The 20,426-nt window shown below is 33.9% G+C and overlaps 1 protein-coding gene across 4 annotated transcripts in view; it reads left to right on the top strand.

The window, feature by feature from the left end:
• The window catches only part of LOC128988613 (uncharacterized), a 73,936-nt gene that overhangs the window by 20,239 nt on the left and 33,271 nt on the right, over positions 1-20,426 (top strand). For all 4 annotated transcript variants that reach the window (XM_054410092.1, XM_054410085.1, XM_054410077.1 and 1 more), the window contains exons 5-8: positions 16,515-16,670; positions 18,163-18,219; positions 18,605-18,715; positions 19,231-19,368. In XM_054410092.1, the coding sequence (XP_054266067.1) occupies positions 16,515-16,670; positions 18,163-18,219; positions 18,605-18,715; positions 19,231-19,368 (462 nt within the window). The remainder of the gene's footprint in view (positions 1-16,514; positions 16,671-18,162; positions 18,220-18,604; positions 18,716-19,230; positions 19,369-20,426) is intronic.

Genomic DNA, 20,426 nt, shown 5'->3' with positions numbered 1-20,426 from the left:
GATCCGTCTTGGGGGTTATATTTACACAAACTCAAATAGTAAATAAATGTAGGTACTCAATGCGTTTCAATGAATTAAAAAATAAATATGATGATCAAAATGTAAACAATTATGTTCTTCATAAGGATAACATGGGAACTTTCAAAGCCACTGGGGCAGAGCCCAAGGGACTTTTTCAAAACAGTTTGCAAATCTACGCGACACGCTCTTTTCAATGAGACGTCAATGGATAAAATCGATTAAGAAATGGCGGAGGAGTTCAACCGACTAAGTTTCATGTAGCGTATTAATTATATAGAATAGACAGTGATTGATAATTAACTTATTCGGTAATAATGTATGAATAAATTCAAAGTTTGTTATTATCCTTAAGTCAGTTTAGTCAACTCCCATTTAAAAGTATGACCTCAAAAAGGCTGTAGCATTAGAGTTGCAGAGAGGACATCTATTGTCACAAAATCACGGAAATGTTTACCACAAAAGATCGACCAATACGATTTTAATACTATTTATTTAATGGTTCTTCCAACAGAAGAATTTTATTCGCAGGAAACCTGCAGATTCACTTCCTATATGTTATTCTTATGAATGAATCTTTTGAACACTTATTTTTGGACATGAGTTGACAAAATTTTTTTAAGGCAGGATTTTCGAATAAGTCTTTATACATTCTCTGAATATGCAAATGTGTTGTAACGGGGTTATTTAGGCGTACCGTTGATACATATTACAATATATTAGGCTATCCTTAAAAAATTGAATGTGGTCATTATTTTGAAATTTAAAAATTAACTTATACTGTTAATACAGTTCAATGAAATGGCGACCATACATAGTAGGTGTTTTAAGCCAAGTATGAATGGAGATGAGTGTAGGGTGAGTGGCGCGATCTTGTAGTCTTGTTAGTGACTAAGGCCGACATTCCTTAGACACAGCTGTTAATTAATAGCCCATACAGCTAATGGCAACTAAGGGACCTACAGTTTATAGTGGAATCCGAACCACATTTTCCCTTGGTATATACGATTTGGTCTAATTATCAGGATAGTACTGCGGATAATCGTAGTACTTACTCGTGCTGACGTTAATCCACACCTGGGAGTATCGCATCCACAGTACATGCCTATAAATATCCACAATTCGTGACCTCCTAGTAGCTGGATTACATGACGACGCCACCCGTCCCAGTATTTGAAAGAAAATACTTTAAAATACTTTCTTAGTAAGCATCTAAAGATTTAGAAACAGATATTTTGAATACTAGATAATATGAAAAATTGACCATTCTACACCTGACTTTCATTGATCCTCTTTCTCAATTTAACAGTTTATAACTGAGTTTTGGTTTGCTAAACAATTATTACTACTACCTTGAATAAATGGACAGTTCACCACAGTTTATTTACTTTATGTTTAAGAAATGTGTGTAAAAACAATGATTCAGTACGATGTAATACTTAAAGGGGTACCAAGTGCAAAATGCGTAATATTATATTATTTTCTTAACTTTTTCATCTCTCGTTTACAGTTGCAGACGATCCATTCATGTTTTCAGCCTGACTTTAAAATTGATCTGATGAGTAATCTGCTCATATTTCACCTTTATGACATCAAAATGAAAAAGTAAATCGGTCCCGGGCATAGGTCTTACCGTGCCACCTACGGTAATAACTACTTCCCTAAAGGGTAATTCGCTAATAAAAGGAAACAAAGGGTCTTTTGCGTCTCTTTCGAGTTTTATTGCGTACATAAAAATCTAAAGCTAGTTTACAAATCTACACGTCAAGATGGTTATTTTGATGTATATATGTTGGAGTAAGTATTAGCTAAAACAAAAAAAGCCTTAACCTTATCGAGAGCAATCTTTCCATGACACATTAAGGTTACAGTGTGTTTTGGCATTAGCGAAATATAAACAAAACATCTGAACAGTATTTGTAATCTAATCTTCGTAAAAGTCGGCGGATTTCACAGGTTTGCTCTGTTATATCCCCATATTAAGTTTTAACGAAAAATATCACCATTTTACAGCAATTTTTACAACAGTTTGGCTAATAGTAATAGCTAATAGTAAACCAAAGTTTTACAAAAGGAAATTTCAAGGCTGTTATTGTGTTACGTGATTTATTCCGTACGTATTTAGGATTTAGGAAGAAAAATCACTTGTTCAATAATTATATAATGTTTCCAAACTCGCTTCAAATGAAGCTTTACATGTGTTTATATAGTTTATTGTTTTACACCATTGCCAGTCTTTGCTTATCCTCGAGTCGTGGGAATGATTTGCAACGGAAGTTCCGATAGATAAGAAAGTACTCGGCTTTAACGTGAGCAGTTGTGGAGCAGTTGTTCATTATTTTTATTCCAGGAACCAGTTGTCATTGTTTAATGAAGTTGTGGTTTTTGACAGAGGAATTTAAATATAAGAAAATTAGTCCACACTTTACAACAACTTACTATTTAATTCTGAAAACTTACTAATTTGAACATGTATTTGCACGATGTTACTTTTGCAGTAGTGAAAATCATTAAAACACACCAAATTAAAAAAAAAATGAATTCAAATTGAATAACATCAATTGTACATGCGGATGAAAATGGTTTTGTATCAGTATTTACGAAAATACCCTTCCTCACTCTCAGTTCTCTTTAGTGAAAACACTGTGAGTACACGATCATCTCCTATTTCTGCAATAAATATTATTGGGGGGGGGGGGGGGGGGTGATGCGATGCCAGCCACTGATACCCAGTTATGGAGGACTGTTCCATACCTTGCCTGGAGACGTGTTCTTTGATCGATATACACTGAGATGTAAAAATGTGTGATTTTTAACACTATGTAGTTGTATGCATTTATATGTATTTTACTAGTACATTCTTTGAATTTATATGACCTCAGGCAGTTAACATTCAAACAGTTGGTGTTGGTAAATTACATCTAGATCTTTGGGTGCAAGTTTCAACAATGGAGAGAAATAAATTAACAAATGGGGTGGTATTCATTACAATTAATGCACAGTTCGAGTTCATTACCAATGTAACAATTTTTTAGCTGTAGAATGATGGATTGCTTTTGTTGCTGTTGTATGCTGAGCTGACTCCGTTAAAGCCTACATCTGAATTTATGAAATGTGCATTTTCCAATCATTACAAACCATTTTTTACTGTACGACTGTCTTTAGAGTAGGAAGACCTTCTGTGGTCACACGTATTTCCTCGAAACGTGTCCATTTAACATCAAACTTATTAGTCATTAACATAGAATTACTTATCGACAGTGGTAACATCTAAGCTACAGTACTTAAAGAAGAACTTTGCTCTCGTAACTGAAATATAATGCCTTACATTTTTGTCAATTACTTCTTGGAAAATGGGCATGTGAATGAGTTGGTTTATAAAATGCTATGATTTTAACACCCATGGATTATGATAACGTTTTGTGAGGGTTTCATAAGTAAATTTATAGTTATCACTTGTTGACAACTGCCAATGCCCCAATTAAATGTAAAGGGCCATTGAGAAGTGAGAACAAAAACATATTACAACTTAAATTTTTCGTACAGTACAATTTCAAATTCGCAGAATATCCGGGTTACTAGTGAGGATAGTACCTAGTAATTTAATTTTATTTACAGGCTAAAACTATTGTACTTGGGATACATTAAATCCACGTCATTTAAGCTACAAAATTATTAATACAACATAATTTTCGATTTCATTAAACAGCGTGCAGGGAAATAATTGCACCATATGATGGGTTAACCGAGAAATTGGTTATCCGAAACGGCTTCCCCCCCTTTATTTCGGTAAACCGGGGTTCTACTGTATATGTGAACAACTTCTAAATCAACAATATTGATCTTAATCAAGAGCTAAAGACATTCTTACCATTGCAGGAAATACAGAAACACATTTGAATTTTGATAGGTACTTCAGTTTCTAACATTTTGCAGAGATACAATAAATGCATACAGCCAAACATATGTTGAGGTAAGACTAGTTTCTGCATTCTTAGTTTAGGCAACGTAAAATTGAAGATTCTATGCGATTTACATACAAAACTGTAGGCTAATATAATTTATACAGATTTTGTGAATTTTCTGTAGAGATGATTATTATTTTATAAAGACGTAAATATGTATAATACCGAACAAAAGGGGAGTTTTGAACAATGATTTTATTTTGAAAATGGTTAGAATATGTTTTAATGGCAATAGACATTCTCACCAATCCAGTAAATACAGGAAGGCAATTTCAATCTTTATAGGTACTGTTGCTTCCTCGAAATAGTCCACGTACATTGGAATTTTAGCGTTATATACGCAATGACAGACATACAAAGAAAGCAAATGGACTGAAATTGAGATACGATACAACTCATTTTCGTTTATTCTATAATAATAGTCATTCGTTGAATGACTAATATTATTTGTTTGGTTTACTTTGCGGTGCAGCGTATTGTATCCATTTCCGGTTACAGTGTTGCCATATCTATTTTCCCTGCATTGTTGCCAAGTCTACTCCGTTCAACGTTTGTGTCACTTTATATATTACTATTCTCGCATTTAAAGCGAGCTGGTCTAGTGGTTAGAGCGCGGGACTCCGGTAAATCACTAATGGATTTTATCTAAGTGATATTGCCGTAACCCATAGGTCTAGCCTGAAGTAATGTGAAAAACAATTACGGGCTCGTGTCTACTAGCGTCCTAGGAAAAAAAATCTCGCATTTACAACTACGTATATTTGTTCCGATTGTGAGCTCAAAACTACGGAGATGTAACTGATGTCAACAAACTCTACCCAAACCCACTAGGGGCGGGGGCCACTTAGATCTATATCTATACTTATTTAATACGCAAGCAGGTTTTTTGTGACAATTACTCCTCCGAAACTACTGAACCGATTGACATGTTTTTGATGTCATTGGAAAGAGCGTAACGTGAAGTTGTGCAGGAAACTTTCTTTTTAGGGAAATAATTAGAGAGTGAGGCCCTGGGGCCTTTTAAAGTTTCGTATTTCTCCATAAGGATAACATAGGAGATAATTTTTATTTACAGAAACATCTGTTTGTTACTTGAAAATAGTCAAAGTCTACTACATAACAATTGCTGTGACTTATGACTGTTAACGTATACTACATTTCAATCTAGGATTGTATAACTTAAAGTTTACTAATAATGGATCTTACTACTTTATTTTAATGCTGGGAATAGTAAAATTTTGTTGAGAATAAATTACCATGATTTAGAAAACTTTACTATAATAGTTTATGTATTTAAAATCTTTGACATTATTAATTCATTTGAAACAAAACAGCTGATCGACAAATCAAACATGACTTAAGTTGTTTCAATTATTTCGTAAGACACTTTTTGTTTTGTTTTCAAACAAACTGCAGCGAAGATGGGTTCCGAACCACTCGGACACCACTAAACTAAACGTAATCGAATGTTATCTCGGTATAACTAGCCTATATGATGTGACTTTAGTTGTTTTTATAATTTTTGGTAAAATAATATTAATTTTTTTAACAAATGACAGCTAATTCATAGGTTCCGAACCACTGGGACATCACTAACTAAAACATAATCGAATTATATCTTGATTTAACAAAAAAATATGCCCATTTCATAATAAGCTACAAGTTACAACCTGTAATTTGTAATTTCCATTAGATTTGCATTGGGCAATCAGTTGTTTTATTAATAATATTACTTTGTAGTTTATTATGAAATAGGCCCCTGAAAATAATATTTAAATATTTCTTTATCAATTATTCCTCAGCAAAGGTAGGTTCCGAACCACCGAAACATCACGAACCTCATAATCGAATGGTATATTGATTTAACGTTAGATATGACTTTAGTAGTTTTCATTGCCTGGTTGAATAGTATTTTATCAATTTTAAATTAATTGAGCGGAGCGAAGCTCTTATACTACACTCCCTGCTTTTGTTTTACAAATACTCCTCCTGAACGGCTGAAGCGATCTGCACGAAATTTAGCACAGTCATAGTAACCAACCATGGGAAGGTATAAATCTGAAACGGTACAAATCGGACCACAGGGCTTTTCCCTACGTGAATTTAAACTTTTAGAAATTTAACATGGACCTTAAGGGTTAGTTGGTTGCCATGGCATTATTTGCGAGATAACAATAAAAAGGTAAACAAGAGTCAAAACGTATGATAGTCAACGAATCATCTAAAATTGCTCATTACAAACCGTTCAGAGAAAAAGAGAAGAACAATCGGATTAATATCATCGAGTCATCGAGCATACTTTACTACAAAATGAATAACCAATAATAAGGGTCGCCGGAATTAGGCTGATGCACCATTGACTTTAAATACTCCAAATAGCCATTACAGGTATGTGAACCAAATATAGGCCTACCATTGCGTTTGAATACTGTAAAAAACTTCCAATTCATGTGAGCAAGACGTACCATCAATGTAGACTTTGAATAGGTACCTGCAATTCCTATTTCCTGTCTGCAAACATTAAATCTGCAAATAGGACTTCCATTAATGTGAACCAAATATAATATTGAGTTTCGATACTGCAAGCAGAAAATTCGTTTACAAACGTGAACCCGACGTACCATTGGTATGAATATTGCAAAAGTACATTCCATTTAAGTGAAGCAAAAGTAAGCCTACCATAGACTTTGGATAGTGCAATTATAAAAAAAAAGTCAGTGAGGTAGGCGAAGGACTCTAAGGGATTACAGCCTTCACACACACACAGACACACCTACATTGTATTTATGTGAACCAAATTAATTGGCCATTGATTTAGGATACTGCAAGTAGACTATTTATTTACATGAACCAAATGTACCATTAAGTTTGGATACGGCAAGTAAACAATCCGTTTACGTGAACCAGACGTATCATTGACTTTAGAATCTGTAAATAGGCATACCATTTATGCGAACCAAATATATCATTGGCATGGGATACTGCAAGTAGACATTTAATTTATGAGAACCAGATGAAACATAGAATTTGGTTATACTTGTACTTTCTATAGGTTCCTGCAAGTAGACAATTCATTCGCTTAATCCTGACTCATAATTGACTTTGGATACCTACTGAAAATAGGAATTCTATTTCAAATGTGAACCAAATACAGGGTGTTGAAAATGTCTGGAACCAGCATTATATCTGGTGAGTGGTTAAAGAAAAACAACTGATATTTTGTGTACGGATATACTATGGTTTTACCTATCTTTTGGTGCCTTATGACAATTTTTACTACTTACAGGGAACGTCCTGTGGAGGATGCAGTAAAAAGTTTTAATGGAAGCCTATGGTAAATGATACATCATTTTAAAGGCCATTTTTTTCTGAGTAAGGAGCCACAAGTTTCATTTCAAAAGGACCACCCTAGCAAAAATGGCGACTGTTTGAAATTTTAAAAAACCACTTATAGGGAACGTCCTGTGGAGGATGCAGTAAAAAGTTTTAATGGAAGCCTATGGTAAATGATACATAATTTTAAAGGCCATTTTTTTCTGAGTAAGGAGCCACAAGTTTCATCTCAAAAGGACCACCCTAGCAAAAATGGCGACTGTTTGAAATTTAAAAATTCTGTTCCCTATGTGATTTTTTTAAATTTCAAACAGTCGCCATTTTTGCTAGGGTGGTCCTTTTGAGATGAAACTTGTGGCTCCTTACTCAGAAAAAGATGGCCTTTAAAATGATGTATCATTTACCATAGGCTTCCATTAAAACGTTTTACTGCATCCTCCACAGGACGTTCCCTATAAGTGGTAAAAATTTTCATAAGGCACTAAAAGATAAGTAAAACCATAGTATATCCGTACCCAAAATATCAGTTGTTTTTCTTTAACCACTCACCAGATATAATGTTGGTTCCAGACATTTTCAACACCCTGTATATCATTGACATAGAATGAATATGCTAGCTCCGCTCAATATTGCAAGCAGACAACTGCATTGTACACCTAGTTAATCTACAGCCACAGGTGGGTTCCGAACCACTAGGCCATTACCGGTTTAAACAAAATCAAATGTTAACTTGATCTAACGATACAAGACCATTGACTATATTATAGACTCAAAGGTATGACTGTTGCTGTTTACATTACATTGCCTAATTAATTAACATTAGGCTTAGCTATTTTTAAAACTTATTAATCTACAGCCTAATGTGGGTTCTGAACCACTGGGTCACGACTAACCCACGTAATCGAATGTTTTTTTTTATTTAACAACTAGCTGCTGTAACCGTGCTTCGCAACGGGAAGTCGAATCAGTTTCATAATCATTGACATAGATATAGAATAAATTATCTATGATAAAGTTTTAAATTACATAATCCTACCATATAGTTGTGTAAAATATATTAAATTTCTTTGGATCAGCTGTCTGAAATTGTGAAATACGCATTTGGCAGTTCTGATCGTTACATTGAAATGTCAACGCAAAGGTAAACATTGTGAATTTTCTCGTGCTTTCATGGAGACTAATTAATATTTACTTTTGGGAAACCTCACCTCAAAACTTTAGACATCCAAGGGGCGTAGCCCGAGAGGAACTCAGGGAAGTGAATATACCTATGACGTGCCTAAATATGTGGACCATCTTTGTGCTTAACTTTGATTGTATCGGTTTAGTATTTAGTCGTGGTCGAGACAGCTGCCCAGACACAGACACCACCTCAATTTTATAATACTGTAGTACTTTCTGTGTTCCCGTTCTACCCACCCCCATCTTGTAGTCAGTGGAAACCTTCGTATACTCAGAACAGCAGTTGGTTTGTATATTTCCAGATATGCTGGCAAAACAATTATAGGACATTTTATAAACCTTCGCAAATACAATATCTGACAATTTCAAGCCAAAACAAATGCTTCGCAATTAAATGTCACCCGGATCGTGTTGGTCCATGTTATATCCAAAGATTGAACTCAAAAAATATTTTATATAATTGGAAGTTACTTTCCACACTAGTTAAAAGTAATTCAAATACTACCTCAACCTAACCATTGAACACGGGTATCAAGGATCATCGTCGATATTTGGTTATGATTAATTGGTTAGGCCTACACACCCAAGAGATGGGCAATAAATGGCCTATTGGCTGTTGTATGGTCCAGCGATTGCAGCACATAGCGGTGAGAAGACACGTTGGAAAAGCGAGTTGAGCATAATCCGTAAACCTCTGTTACAATCACCCACTGCAATTGTGATTATTTACTTTACACTTTACACAACCGCCATTGAAGCGCCGTCAATGAGTAGAATATTTTTATCTCAGCTATTGGCGACGCTGATTTAAAAATGTAAGTTTCCCAACTATATACAACACTGATTCAAGGTCTTTTTCCGGTTATCAAAACTCAAGAACAATTTGATACACAAAGAATCTCCGGTTCATGAACTGAATGATGCCTAATTATTTAATGTCATTTACGGTTACTCATTGTTGCACTAATTAAATCCGTAATGTAAGGAAAAAATGTGTTTAACCTCACTTGGTTAGCATTTGCTTTCAAAACGTGATCGGAAATGGTTGTGGAATTTGTAAACATCATTTGTAGAGTGGAAATGAAATCCGTGCTACGTGCCAAAAATATCTTCTTGAGTTATTGGAAAAAATATCTATCAAACCATTAATGCTCAATTTTTACACCATATTATTTAGGGTAGCTAAAACAAAAGATAAATGATCATAATTTGATGAAAAAACTTTTTTTTTGTCACTAACAAAATTTATTAATTTATAAAGTTACACATTTGTGAGGGGTATGTCCATAATTATAGTAATGAAAACCAAGCTAAGTACCTATACTCCAAAACCATAAAACGGGTTATGTGCAGAGTTAGTTATATTAATGTAAACAGTACCTGGGGACCGAGCTTTGCTCGGGGAAAATCATTAGTTTACTCTGAACGCAGTTTAGTATTGCAGATACATTAATCCACTCCCAAACTCCACACTGCTCACCTTTACTACTTCCTTCAACACTCCCTGACAGTTCCCACACTCTGCACCGCTAGCCTTACTACTTCCTTCACCATTTCCTACGTCATGGACCTGTTTGCCTCCCTTCCCATACCATTTTAGGATTGCAGATACTGTACCTTAATCTAATCGGTATTAACAGTTCCCACACTCCGGACTGCTTGCCTTTACTATTTCCTTCACCACTTCCTACATCGCGGACCTGTTTCCCTCCCTTCCCATAGCATTTTAGGATTGCAGATACCTTAATCTAATCATCATAACAGTTCCCAAACTCCACACTGCTAGCCTTTACTACAATCATAGATAAAAAAGTACTGCTAGAATGTATCGAGTAATCTTCAGTATACTCTTTGCTCAATAGTAACATACTAATGTTTTTCCTTTTGTACTGTATTTTGTAATTTGATAGTATACTGTAGATAGACATCTTACAAGTCTTTTGTTTAATTTTTCCTTGTTATTTAATTCAGCCAAGATGGTTCTTAGCAACCCATAAGACTAATGTTAAAAAATGTGACTTTCAGTTTAATTTTTCTATGTAATTAGATTTTTGTTGGCAGTTGTAACTGCAATAAACCCTTTTTTAGGCCAGGAATAAACTATTTACAACATTTGAAGAAAATTGTCGGAGCCGTTTTCGATATCTTGGTGCAAGCATACATACATACAAGCAAACATTGCTCATATTAGAGTATAGGATATCAGTGACAGCTAGAAAAAATAATCTTGAAACAAACAGCTGATCGTTATTTCATAGATGACGTATGTGATAAACATTGTGAGAAACTTGACAAAAATCGCACAAAATTGTGGTTTTGAACTCCGACATTTTATTTACAAATTAAGGAGGCCATATTGTAATAGCTAAAGACACTCTCGCCAATATTCATAGGTACTCTCGTTTTTCAGAAGAAGGCCGCGTACAATGCCTTCTGTGCCGTGACATACAGACAGACATAATAGATAAGACCGGTTTCGGCTTCTTTAATGTAGAAAACGTAAAAATAACCAAAAAATATACAGGGTGTCCCGTAAGTAAACAGCCAAACTCCGGGAAATGGTTCTATGGCTCAAAATAAAGAGAAAATCAAGAATAATATTTTTCCAAAATCACTTGGTTAACCAGATATCCGCCATTTTGTATATTTTACATAAACATTTTTATTTTTGAAATTTTTCAACCGATCTTTATAAAACTTGGTATGTAATTCTGAGCAATGTAGGCTACAGATAAAACTCTAATTTTACTTATATAGAAACGATATGACTAAGTTGTTTACATTTCCTGGTCAAATAGGCTACTATTTAACCATTAAAAAAACCAAAGTAATTTACAGCCAACGATGGATTCCGAACCACTAAGCCATCATTAACCTAAAAAAATTGAATGTTACCTTAATTTATCAATACGATATGACTTAAGTAGTTTTTATTGCCTGCCAGAATAATATGTTTATTATTTTGTTTTAATTGAGCTACAGTCAAATGAGGGTTCCGAACCACTGGGCCATCACCAGCTTATAAACACATACAATGTTAACTTGATCTAACAAAACAATATTACCATTGACTATACAATATGGTATGGCTGTTGTTGTTTACATTGCCTGGCAAAATACTATTTAAAATTGTTTACAGTTTAATCTACAACCAAGAACCAAAGGTGGGTTCAGAACAACTGAACACTTATTCAGAACACTTATTGAAGGTTATCTTCAATCAACAATACAATGTGACAACCAATCTACAACCAACGTTTAACGACTGATCGCTGATTTTTACCATCGCTGATAATTATGCCTTTTTATGAAATTGGGATTGCAATAATTTTTTTCTGTGAAATTGTACATTCTATAACACTCATTAATTTACACATATATATAAGAAGAAAGTTTGTTCCAAAATATCAAGCCAAAGCTGATGATAGTAAAATAACATTGGCAAAGCTTTAATAATTTTAAAACGTTACCTATTTGTTAGCAATCTACAAGTGCAGGTGAGTTCCGAATCATTGGAAAATTGCCAATCACAACGGTAAGTTAATAAGAATCGTAACAGTAGAATAATTTGTGATAATTAGTCAGCAAATAATGATTAATTATCAGTCTGTTGATGGTTAATCCGTGAACTGCTGGAGCAAGCTGGTCGTGTAGGAGAGCGTGGGACTTCGGCACTGGAAGTCCAGAGTTCAATTTCCGCCAATCTCCTATGGATTTTATTCAAGTGATAATGCCGCAGCCTCTAGGGCTAGTCTGAAGCAGGTCTGAAGTGATCGATGTAAAATAAAATCCCTGGCATTAGTCTCGATGGAAAATCAGTCAACAGTGTAAATTTTGTCCATTGTAGACAAATATCAAACCACTTTGAATTAATAATACCTACTTTCTATAACAAAAAGTGTGTTCCAAATGCAGACGCAACGTTAAAAGTGGGTAGGTATCAGACTCATTGTTAGGTAGGTCTGGCATGATTGGACCATGTTATTTCCCTTCCATTCACTTCTGAATGACATATTTATGTTCGTTTTTTAATGCTTCAATTCATACTTGGCTTAACATACCTACATTGGTGTGGTCGCCATATCGGAATAAAGTATTAAGTATTAATTAACTATAATTATTATACAATTATTAAATGCACGAAATGGTTTTTTATTGTGTACGAGTTGTTTATCATACCCTAGAATGCCAGGCTCTATTACTCAGAACTGTTAACACATTACTATTCACCCTAGGCCTAAAGAGTAGGGGAATTATCACTATAAAGAACATTAGTGTTAGGAGGGATTTGAGCCTAGTTATTATAAAATGCCGTAACTTATGCCATTATGATAAGAACACTCACGAATTAGTAATAATGTATTTGTTTGAAAACTTTAATATTTTTGTGAATTGAATAAAGTGTACTAGAGATTAGCTGGATTTGAACCCAACACTTTGGGAGACGCTTCACGCTGTACTTCTAGCTCTAGAACAACTCGCTTATATTTTTTAAAGCAATACAAATTAGTTACAATAAAAAAAAACAATTATTTACAGCACTATTAGTGACAGTTGCAGTATTATCATTTTTCACGAATTGGTAGTATTAGATGAATAACCTAAAGCATTTATATCACCAAGATAAAGAACAGTGGTGATTGGCGGAATTTGAACCCAAAACCTCGTGACCGAAACCTTACGATCTGCAACTAGACCAGGCTGCTCCCACTACCACTTGTTAAATACATTAATTTTAGTTCGAATAAAATCAACCATTTTACGGTACCATTATTTGGGCACTATTAATCACGAATTGGTAATTTTAGCTTGTTGAGTCTTAATAATTTTTACTAATTGGATAGGGTTGGTTAGTAATTGGGGGGAATCAAACCCATAACATCAATACCGCCCCACAATCTACTCCTAGGACTATACTAGCACGCTCCCATTTGTTAAATCCATTAATATTAGTTATAATACAATAACAAATATTGAATACACTTTTAGTGACAATTAATATACCCTAGTTCATCATGAATTTATAAAATTAGATAAGTAACATTATGTATTGTTTTATCACCTAGATAAACTCAATTGGTGATTACTGGGATTTGAACCCAAATGCTCGAGATCGAAGCCTTGAGTTCTACAACCAAACCAGCTCGTTCCAATTTGTTAAATCCATTATTATTAGTTCAAAAAATTAAAAATTTTACACCACTATCAAGGACAGTTTGATTTTATTACGAATTGGTAATATTAGATAAATAATAACATATTATTATTTTTCATTTTATGTCCTACATTTACATATTAGGACATTGTATTCACCACGGAACTGTTTAGGCATCATCAAGCTAAAAGTAATTATATCTGTGATTAGAAGGATTTAAACCGCGGACCTCAGGGACCGAAGGCCCGTGGTTACGTTGTTCCCTAAATCCCCGTTTACACGCTTGAATTATTTATCTGCACAAACCTGGATTGCAGAGAAAAAAACTGAATATGTACGTTGACTAACAGAAAATTTAAGCATAAATCCACGAAGGCTTTGCGAGACAGCTAGACATATTTTAGCTACAGAAATAATTAAAAAATAACGTTCAGTGTAGTTTGCAGAAGATAAAAAGAAGACAGGAAGTGGACTTCCGGTAGTCAAATCGCGATCCCACGATCGGCGCGGCGGAATATTTTTGGCTGGGCCGATAGTTCCCGTGGACGCCACTAGATTCGGCCGAGCGCTGTCGTATCAAGAGGTATCAACAATAGTCAGTTGTTTTAAGGTATCAACTTTGGTGCTGTTTTTATGAATGCAGAATGATGGCTCTATACAAGTCGAGGTATCAACTTGAGGTGATAATTTTTAAGAATATCAACTTTTCATTACTATTGGTTATACAAGACTATAAACTAAATATATAAGAAAGTAACTGTCTAAAATGTTATAAGACACAGAAGTAAACAAATTTCCATAACACATGCTTTAAAATAAACCAATATATACGACGGAAAGAGGTATCAACATAGTCAGGTGTTTTAACGTATCAACTTTGGTGCCGTTTATATGAATGCAAAATGGCGGCTCTATATTGTTCGAGGTATCAACTTTAGGTGATATTTTTTAAGAAGATCAACTTTTGATTACTATTGGTTGGTTATTAAAGACTATAAACTAAACATTTAAGGAAGTATCAGTCTAAGATGTTATAAGACAAAGAAGTAAAACTAATTCCATAAGATAGGCTTTAAAATAAACCAATATATACGACGGAAAGAGGTATCAACATAGTCAGGTGTTTTAACGTATCAACTTTGGTGCCGTTTTTATGAATGCAAGATGGCGGCTCTATATTGGTCGAGGTATCAACTTGAGGTGATATTTTTTAAGAAGATCAACTTTTGATTACTATTGGTTATACATGACTATAAACTAAATATATAACAATATATAAGTCTGAATTTTTATAAAACTTAATAATATACCATCCACTGTAACGTAGGATTCAAAATAAAAAAATATATACGATGGAAAGTGGTATCAACAATTGCAGCACATTTTAAGGTATCAACAATGGTGCTGACTTTATGAATATATAAATATATATATATATATATAAATATATATATAAATATATATATATAAATATATATATATATATATGAATTTGAACGGATGGTGTTTTTGGCCTCTAGGGACCTCAAAACGAAAAAAAAAATTTGTCCCGGGTCCAGGTCTTACCATGAGTACTACGGTAATAGCTTATTCCCTATATGGGAAATTCGCTAAAAAGAGCACAAACTAACTAGAAAACAAAACTTTATACACAAATAAGTAAATAACTTTGTTTCAAAACAAACAGCGCAAAACGCAATGTTATCCGTCGTCAGTCAAAGCGTCACTGCGCACAAAGAAACAAAGAATTGAAATGTAAACAGCTGACCGCTAGCGACAGTAAAAGAGCGAAATGAACCGGCGATCGATAATTTAAAGCTTTTGGAACATACTGACGCATTAACCAGCCAATGCATCCATGGCAACAATGCGTACTATACGAAATACGAATGGTCGCTGTGAGCGACGCTCGCACTTTAGTGTAAAAATACATCGTCGCTGGCAGCGACGCTGTAGCACTAAAAGGGTTAACCACCTTTCTTCAAAACTTTTCTAAATAAATTTAATTAATGGGTTTTTTTTCTTCATCATATTGTTTGGGTCTGGCATGAATTATTTTTTTTCTTGTATCATCTACTACATCTCTCATGTCTTTAAACGAGAATAGCGACCATGTCAAAGTGGTGTAGTTTCCCAGATTTTGGCAACATTTAGGTTATGTTGCATTCATTTGTAGGCCTAAGGTAACAACATTTTTATTACAACATACTATAATATACTACAACATACTATAATACTTAATATAACTTATATTAAGTTGTTTTCTGTACAACATTGTTGTGTATGCACAGGTAAAAATATTTATTTATTTACAATTAAATATGTTACTACTACAGCTTTTATTTAATTTCCACTTTTGTGTAAAACCAGTGCCAGAACAGTGTTCCGGCACCATTACACCCCTGATTGCCGTACACTCCTGATAGCATCAAAATCCTGAATATCTCCATCGGTCTTTGAAACTTCATCATCATCTTTTGAAAATGTGGCAAAAATCAAGAACATCTTCTGCGGTCTTGTAGAAATCATTGTCTTCCACGATTGCAGCAAAATCATAAATATCTGATTCTATGTTTAACACATTTTTCTCTAGATAAGTAGTCGTAGTAAATAGTAAGTTCTAGGTTTGTAATTACAGTACTGTTTTCTTTTTTGATTCTGAGTTTGTTTAAATATTACAATAATTTGTTTTACATTTGAACTTTTTAGGGACTTTTATGTCCCTACAAGCCACTACTTTACTTTACTTTATTAACCTTGCAAACCAGACCTGCATATCCTGTCAAATTTGTAAACAATTTCCAAGATTGTCACCTGCAGTGTCTTTGTCTAGATTTATATTTGATGTTGTGTTGTTGTAGTTGGTGAATGGTATCTTGTACCACCTCACACTTGAGATGGCTCAATCAGACTGCAAGGAAGATGAAGAGAAATGTGAAGGAAAGTTGACTGATTACAACATTTGTAAGATTCTGATGCAACGACTATTCAGTGGAGATGCACCTCGTAATGCACAGGTATAATCCACTCACTAATCCACTGGAAATGGATGAAGGTAGTATTTGCTTGCTGTTAAAGTAGTATTTTACACCCCAAAATTACTGTTACAATGTGGTGCAATAACTCCTTTGCAACCAATACAACCAGTTTTTGACAGATTTGATGTTTTGAATAAAAAACCAAGTTTTCAAGTGAGACATTTGTTAATCCAATAGCTTGCCTAACAAGTCTCTTGTTTAGTATGCATAAAGTTTATCATATTAAAGGTGTTGCCTACTTATTTCCATAATGATATTACTGATATAATGATGTACTGTATGAATATTTTATGTATATTACTCAAGTAATTTTTCTCCCATTTTAATGAGATTTGGCATGAATATCTAGAACTGAATAAACTTGAATGAGGTGGCGAACGAGCAAGATCGAGTTTTAGGAAAGGGTGGGGGTTTTAGGGGGGGGGGGGGTGTTTAGGAATTTGAAGTTTTTCAAAAATTGTTTCTTTTTTCAAATGTTTACACTATAAACATTAAAATTCCCAAAAAGGAGAAAAATAAAATTATTGTAGTTAGCTTGTTTATGAATAGATTTTGATAACATTTGGCAACTTTATTTTTTTGATCCTATACTATTGCCAATAAAAAAAACACTTTTCCTTTCCCTTAGCAGCAAATTTAAATACTCTTAATCATAATGCTATCATCATTACAGGAGACGAACATTCATATCATCCCTAATTTTTTCTAAAAAAGACAAACTGTTATAAAAAATCAAGAACAGCATAGAAGAAATGTGAAAAAGGGCTGTTTTTCAAAAGTTATAGCATTTTTCCTATAACATTGCAGAAACTGTTCAAAGTACCCCAGTCCTAGATAGCGTGTCATATACTACAGGGTCGGTCTCCAAAGGTTTATAATTTGTCAGTGCCAATAAAATAGTGCAATTATATCGAGGACAACCAAACTTGGATATTACAACCATCTTTATACATAAGTTCCCTTTTTGGTACTCACCAACAAGGATCAAGTGTAATTTTTTAAGTCAGAAAGTGTCCTGAGTTTCCGGAAAATTGTAACTTATTACATTTTAAATATTAAGGTTATATTAAAGGTTTCGGTTCTGGTTTCGGAGCGAGTCCAAGTTCTTGCAGTAACGAAGATTTTCTTACTGCTGATAGCCTTTTTCGAATTCAGCGTGAAAAATACTAGGTAATTTCTATAGTTTGGGCCGTTTATGGGAACCAAACAAATTGTTAAAAACTCTTCTATCTCATCATTTCAGTAAATTATGATATTATTATTTTAATAGAAGTTAAATAGATGTCAAGAAAAACTATAAGTTACCACAAATTATTATTTTTGGGATGGAATTACATTGACCAAAGAATACTCTCAGAGTATAGTGTAGTGATAAAGTTTCCCGAGCAAAGTTCGGTCCCCAGGTACTATGTCTTAAATAGAACATTGATCATTGTGAGACTATCGGTTAAAAAATATTTACTTTTTACAGGTAATTAAGTCTGAATGCAATCCGATATCTAAAGCCAAGGAATTTGACAACAAAAAGGTAAGGCTCGTTAAAAACATGAGGTTATACTTTTATTTTAGACCCTAACCATTCCTGCAACATGCATAAAAAATAAAAAATATTACAAAAATTGGATTTATTAGCATATAACAACTATAAATCTAATTAATGTACAGATTTGAACATAGAGGGGAAGAGTAAGTAAGATCACATGAAAAAATATTTAAGGAACTTAACATTTTGACCCAATATTCTTGACATTAGAGAAATTATGCACTTACTGACTATCACCTTGCAATAATATAATTTTTTTGTATATTGTAAGTATTAATTGCAATATAAAATCAGCACTCATAAAATGATTTACTTGTATTACATATTATTACTATTTATATGGAGCTCTTTATTTTATTTTTGTTATTAGGAAGAAAAAAGAACAAGAAGACATATCGTAGCTATGGATGGAACTGAGAGCAATATGGTCGTCAACCGCAATCATGCCATGTCTAAGAAGAGCTTTTCACATGATCGAGTGGTAAGAAGAAACGATGGTATCATTAGTTAGATAAATGTGTGTTTTATATTCATTAGAATGACATCACTTAGATCAGTGCAGTCCAAAAAGTCTGCAGTATCTAAACTCTATAATCTACAACTGGCCAGGTTTCCAGTCAAATTCTACCCCAAGTTATTTAAGGATCTTTTAAACTTACCATTTATTGATGTACAGGGTGAGGCAGACCACCCATACCCAGCGGAGTGATTGTTCAAATGGTGGTTGTGATTGTTCAAACGTCGAGAGCAATCGGCAGATGTCAGCTTAGTTCTTTATCTAGCTGTAATTCCGCTAGTCTTGCAATAATGGCGGTTTCTAGAGTCTACAGTGCTAGATTAGCGGGCATCTACTGTATTTCATTTACAAATATTTTGACTAAAAGTACCTTCATAATAGTGATTTCTTATGTTTCCAAACAATGTATGCATAGATTACTTTATTAGACATATTCTAAGTAGATCCTATTTCTAACCCCAACCCCATGTTTGTTTAAGATGGGAGGGAAAACAAGACAGGACCCCAATTCAGTTAAAATCAAAGAAATGTCAGACTTTGCTTTGGCAGAAATCGACAGCTCTTCAAATTCTCTCAACAAACAAAAGATTCATCGTGTTGTTGAAGCTTATAGCCAGGTTTGTTACACTAGTTTTAACTTAAACTTTAAATTAACATTTTAGAGTTATGTGGTAGGCTATAAGATTAGAATTAGAGTGGTAGTTATTTGTATTTAACGTTTAATATAAAGAGTCATTTAACTTTTACGACCTTGACTTAGTGAGGCTAGACAACTAAATCAAGGTAACAAGTTTTCAGATTAAGGAACTTGTATTGTACAACATATTGTACCAGATTTTTACTTTTTGTGCTGTTGATATTTATTTTTTTAAATTGGTATACATTACTAGAGCATAATTAGAGGCCAGGGTTAAACCTCTTTTACGCCCTAAGCCAAGCTTATTGCATGTCCCTACCCCATACCAGGGGGTTTAATTAGTCTAATGTTTACTCTTGTAGCTGTGAAAAAATGATAATTAATTTCACTTAATAATTTTCAAAAAAAGTATGACTGGGACGGTGGCGTTGTCCTGTAATCTAGCTACTAGGTCACAAATTGTGGATAGGCATGCACTGTGGATGCGATGCTCCCAGGTGTGGATTAATGACCGCACTAGTGAGTTCTACGACTATCCGCAGTACTATCCCGATAATTAGACCGATTTGTTAATTACAAGGAAAAATGTGGTTTGAATTCCACTATAAACTGTAGGTCGCTTAGTTGACATTGGCTGTATGGGCTATTAATTAACAGCTAGCTGTGTCTAAGGAACATGTCGGCCTTAGTCACTAACAAGACTACAAGATCGCGCCACTCATCCTTCCTTGGGTTAAAATACGCACATTGTGGCTTCCCATCTTAAATAATTGATATTGATTGATATATAATTGATCTAATAAGTTTTTATAAATCTTTACTTATGTAAGGGTAACAGGAAACCATGACAGCTTTCAATCAAGTGTAAAATTGATACGTTTTGTGTTTTGACTCTGGGTGTTGTAAATAACAATAAAAATAAAATATTCATTAAAAGAAAATATTTACAATCCCTTGCACACTATAGCCAATTGACACACTAGGCCATGGCCAGAGCAGGCCTTCAGGATAATCCGGCTCTATACATAGAATGGAGTT

This window comes from Macrosteles quadrilineatus, unplaced genomic scaffold (genome assembly GCF_028750875.1).
Source record: "Macrosteles quadrilineatus isolate MER2022 unplaced genomic scaffold, UCM_ALF_1.0 Scaffold_1__1_contigs__length_201487025, whole genome shotgun sequence".
Taxonomy (NCBI): domain Eukaryota; kingdom Metazoa; phylum Arthropoda; class Insecta; order Hemiptera; family Cicadellidae; genus Macrosteles; species Macrosteles quadrilineatus.
The sequence above is the reverse complement of the archived record's forward strand: the minus strand, read 5'-3'. Positions and strand labels throughout refer to the sequence as shown.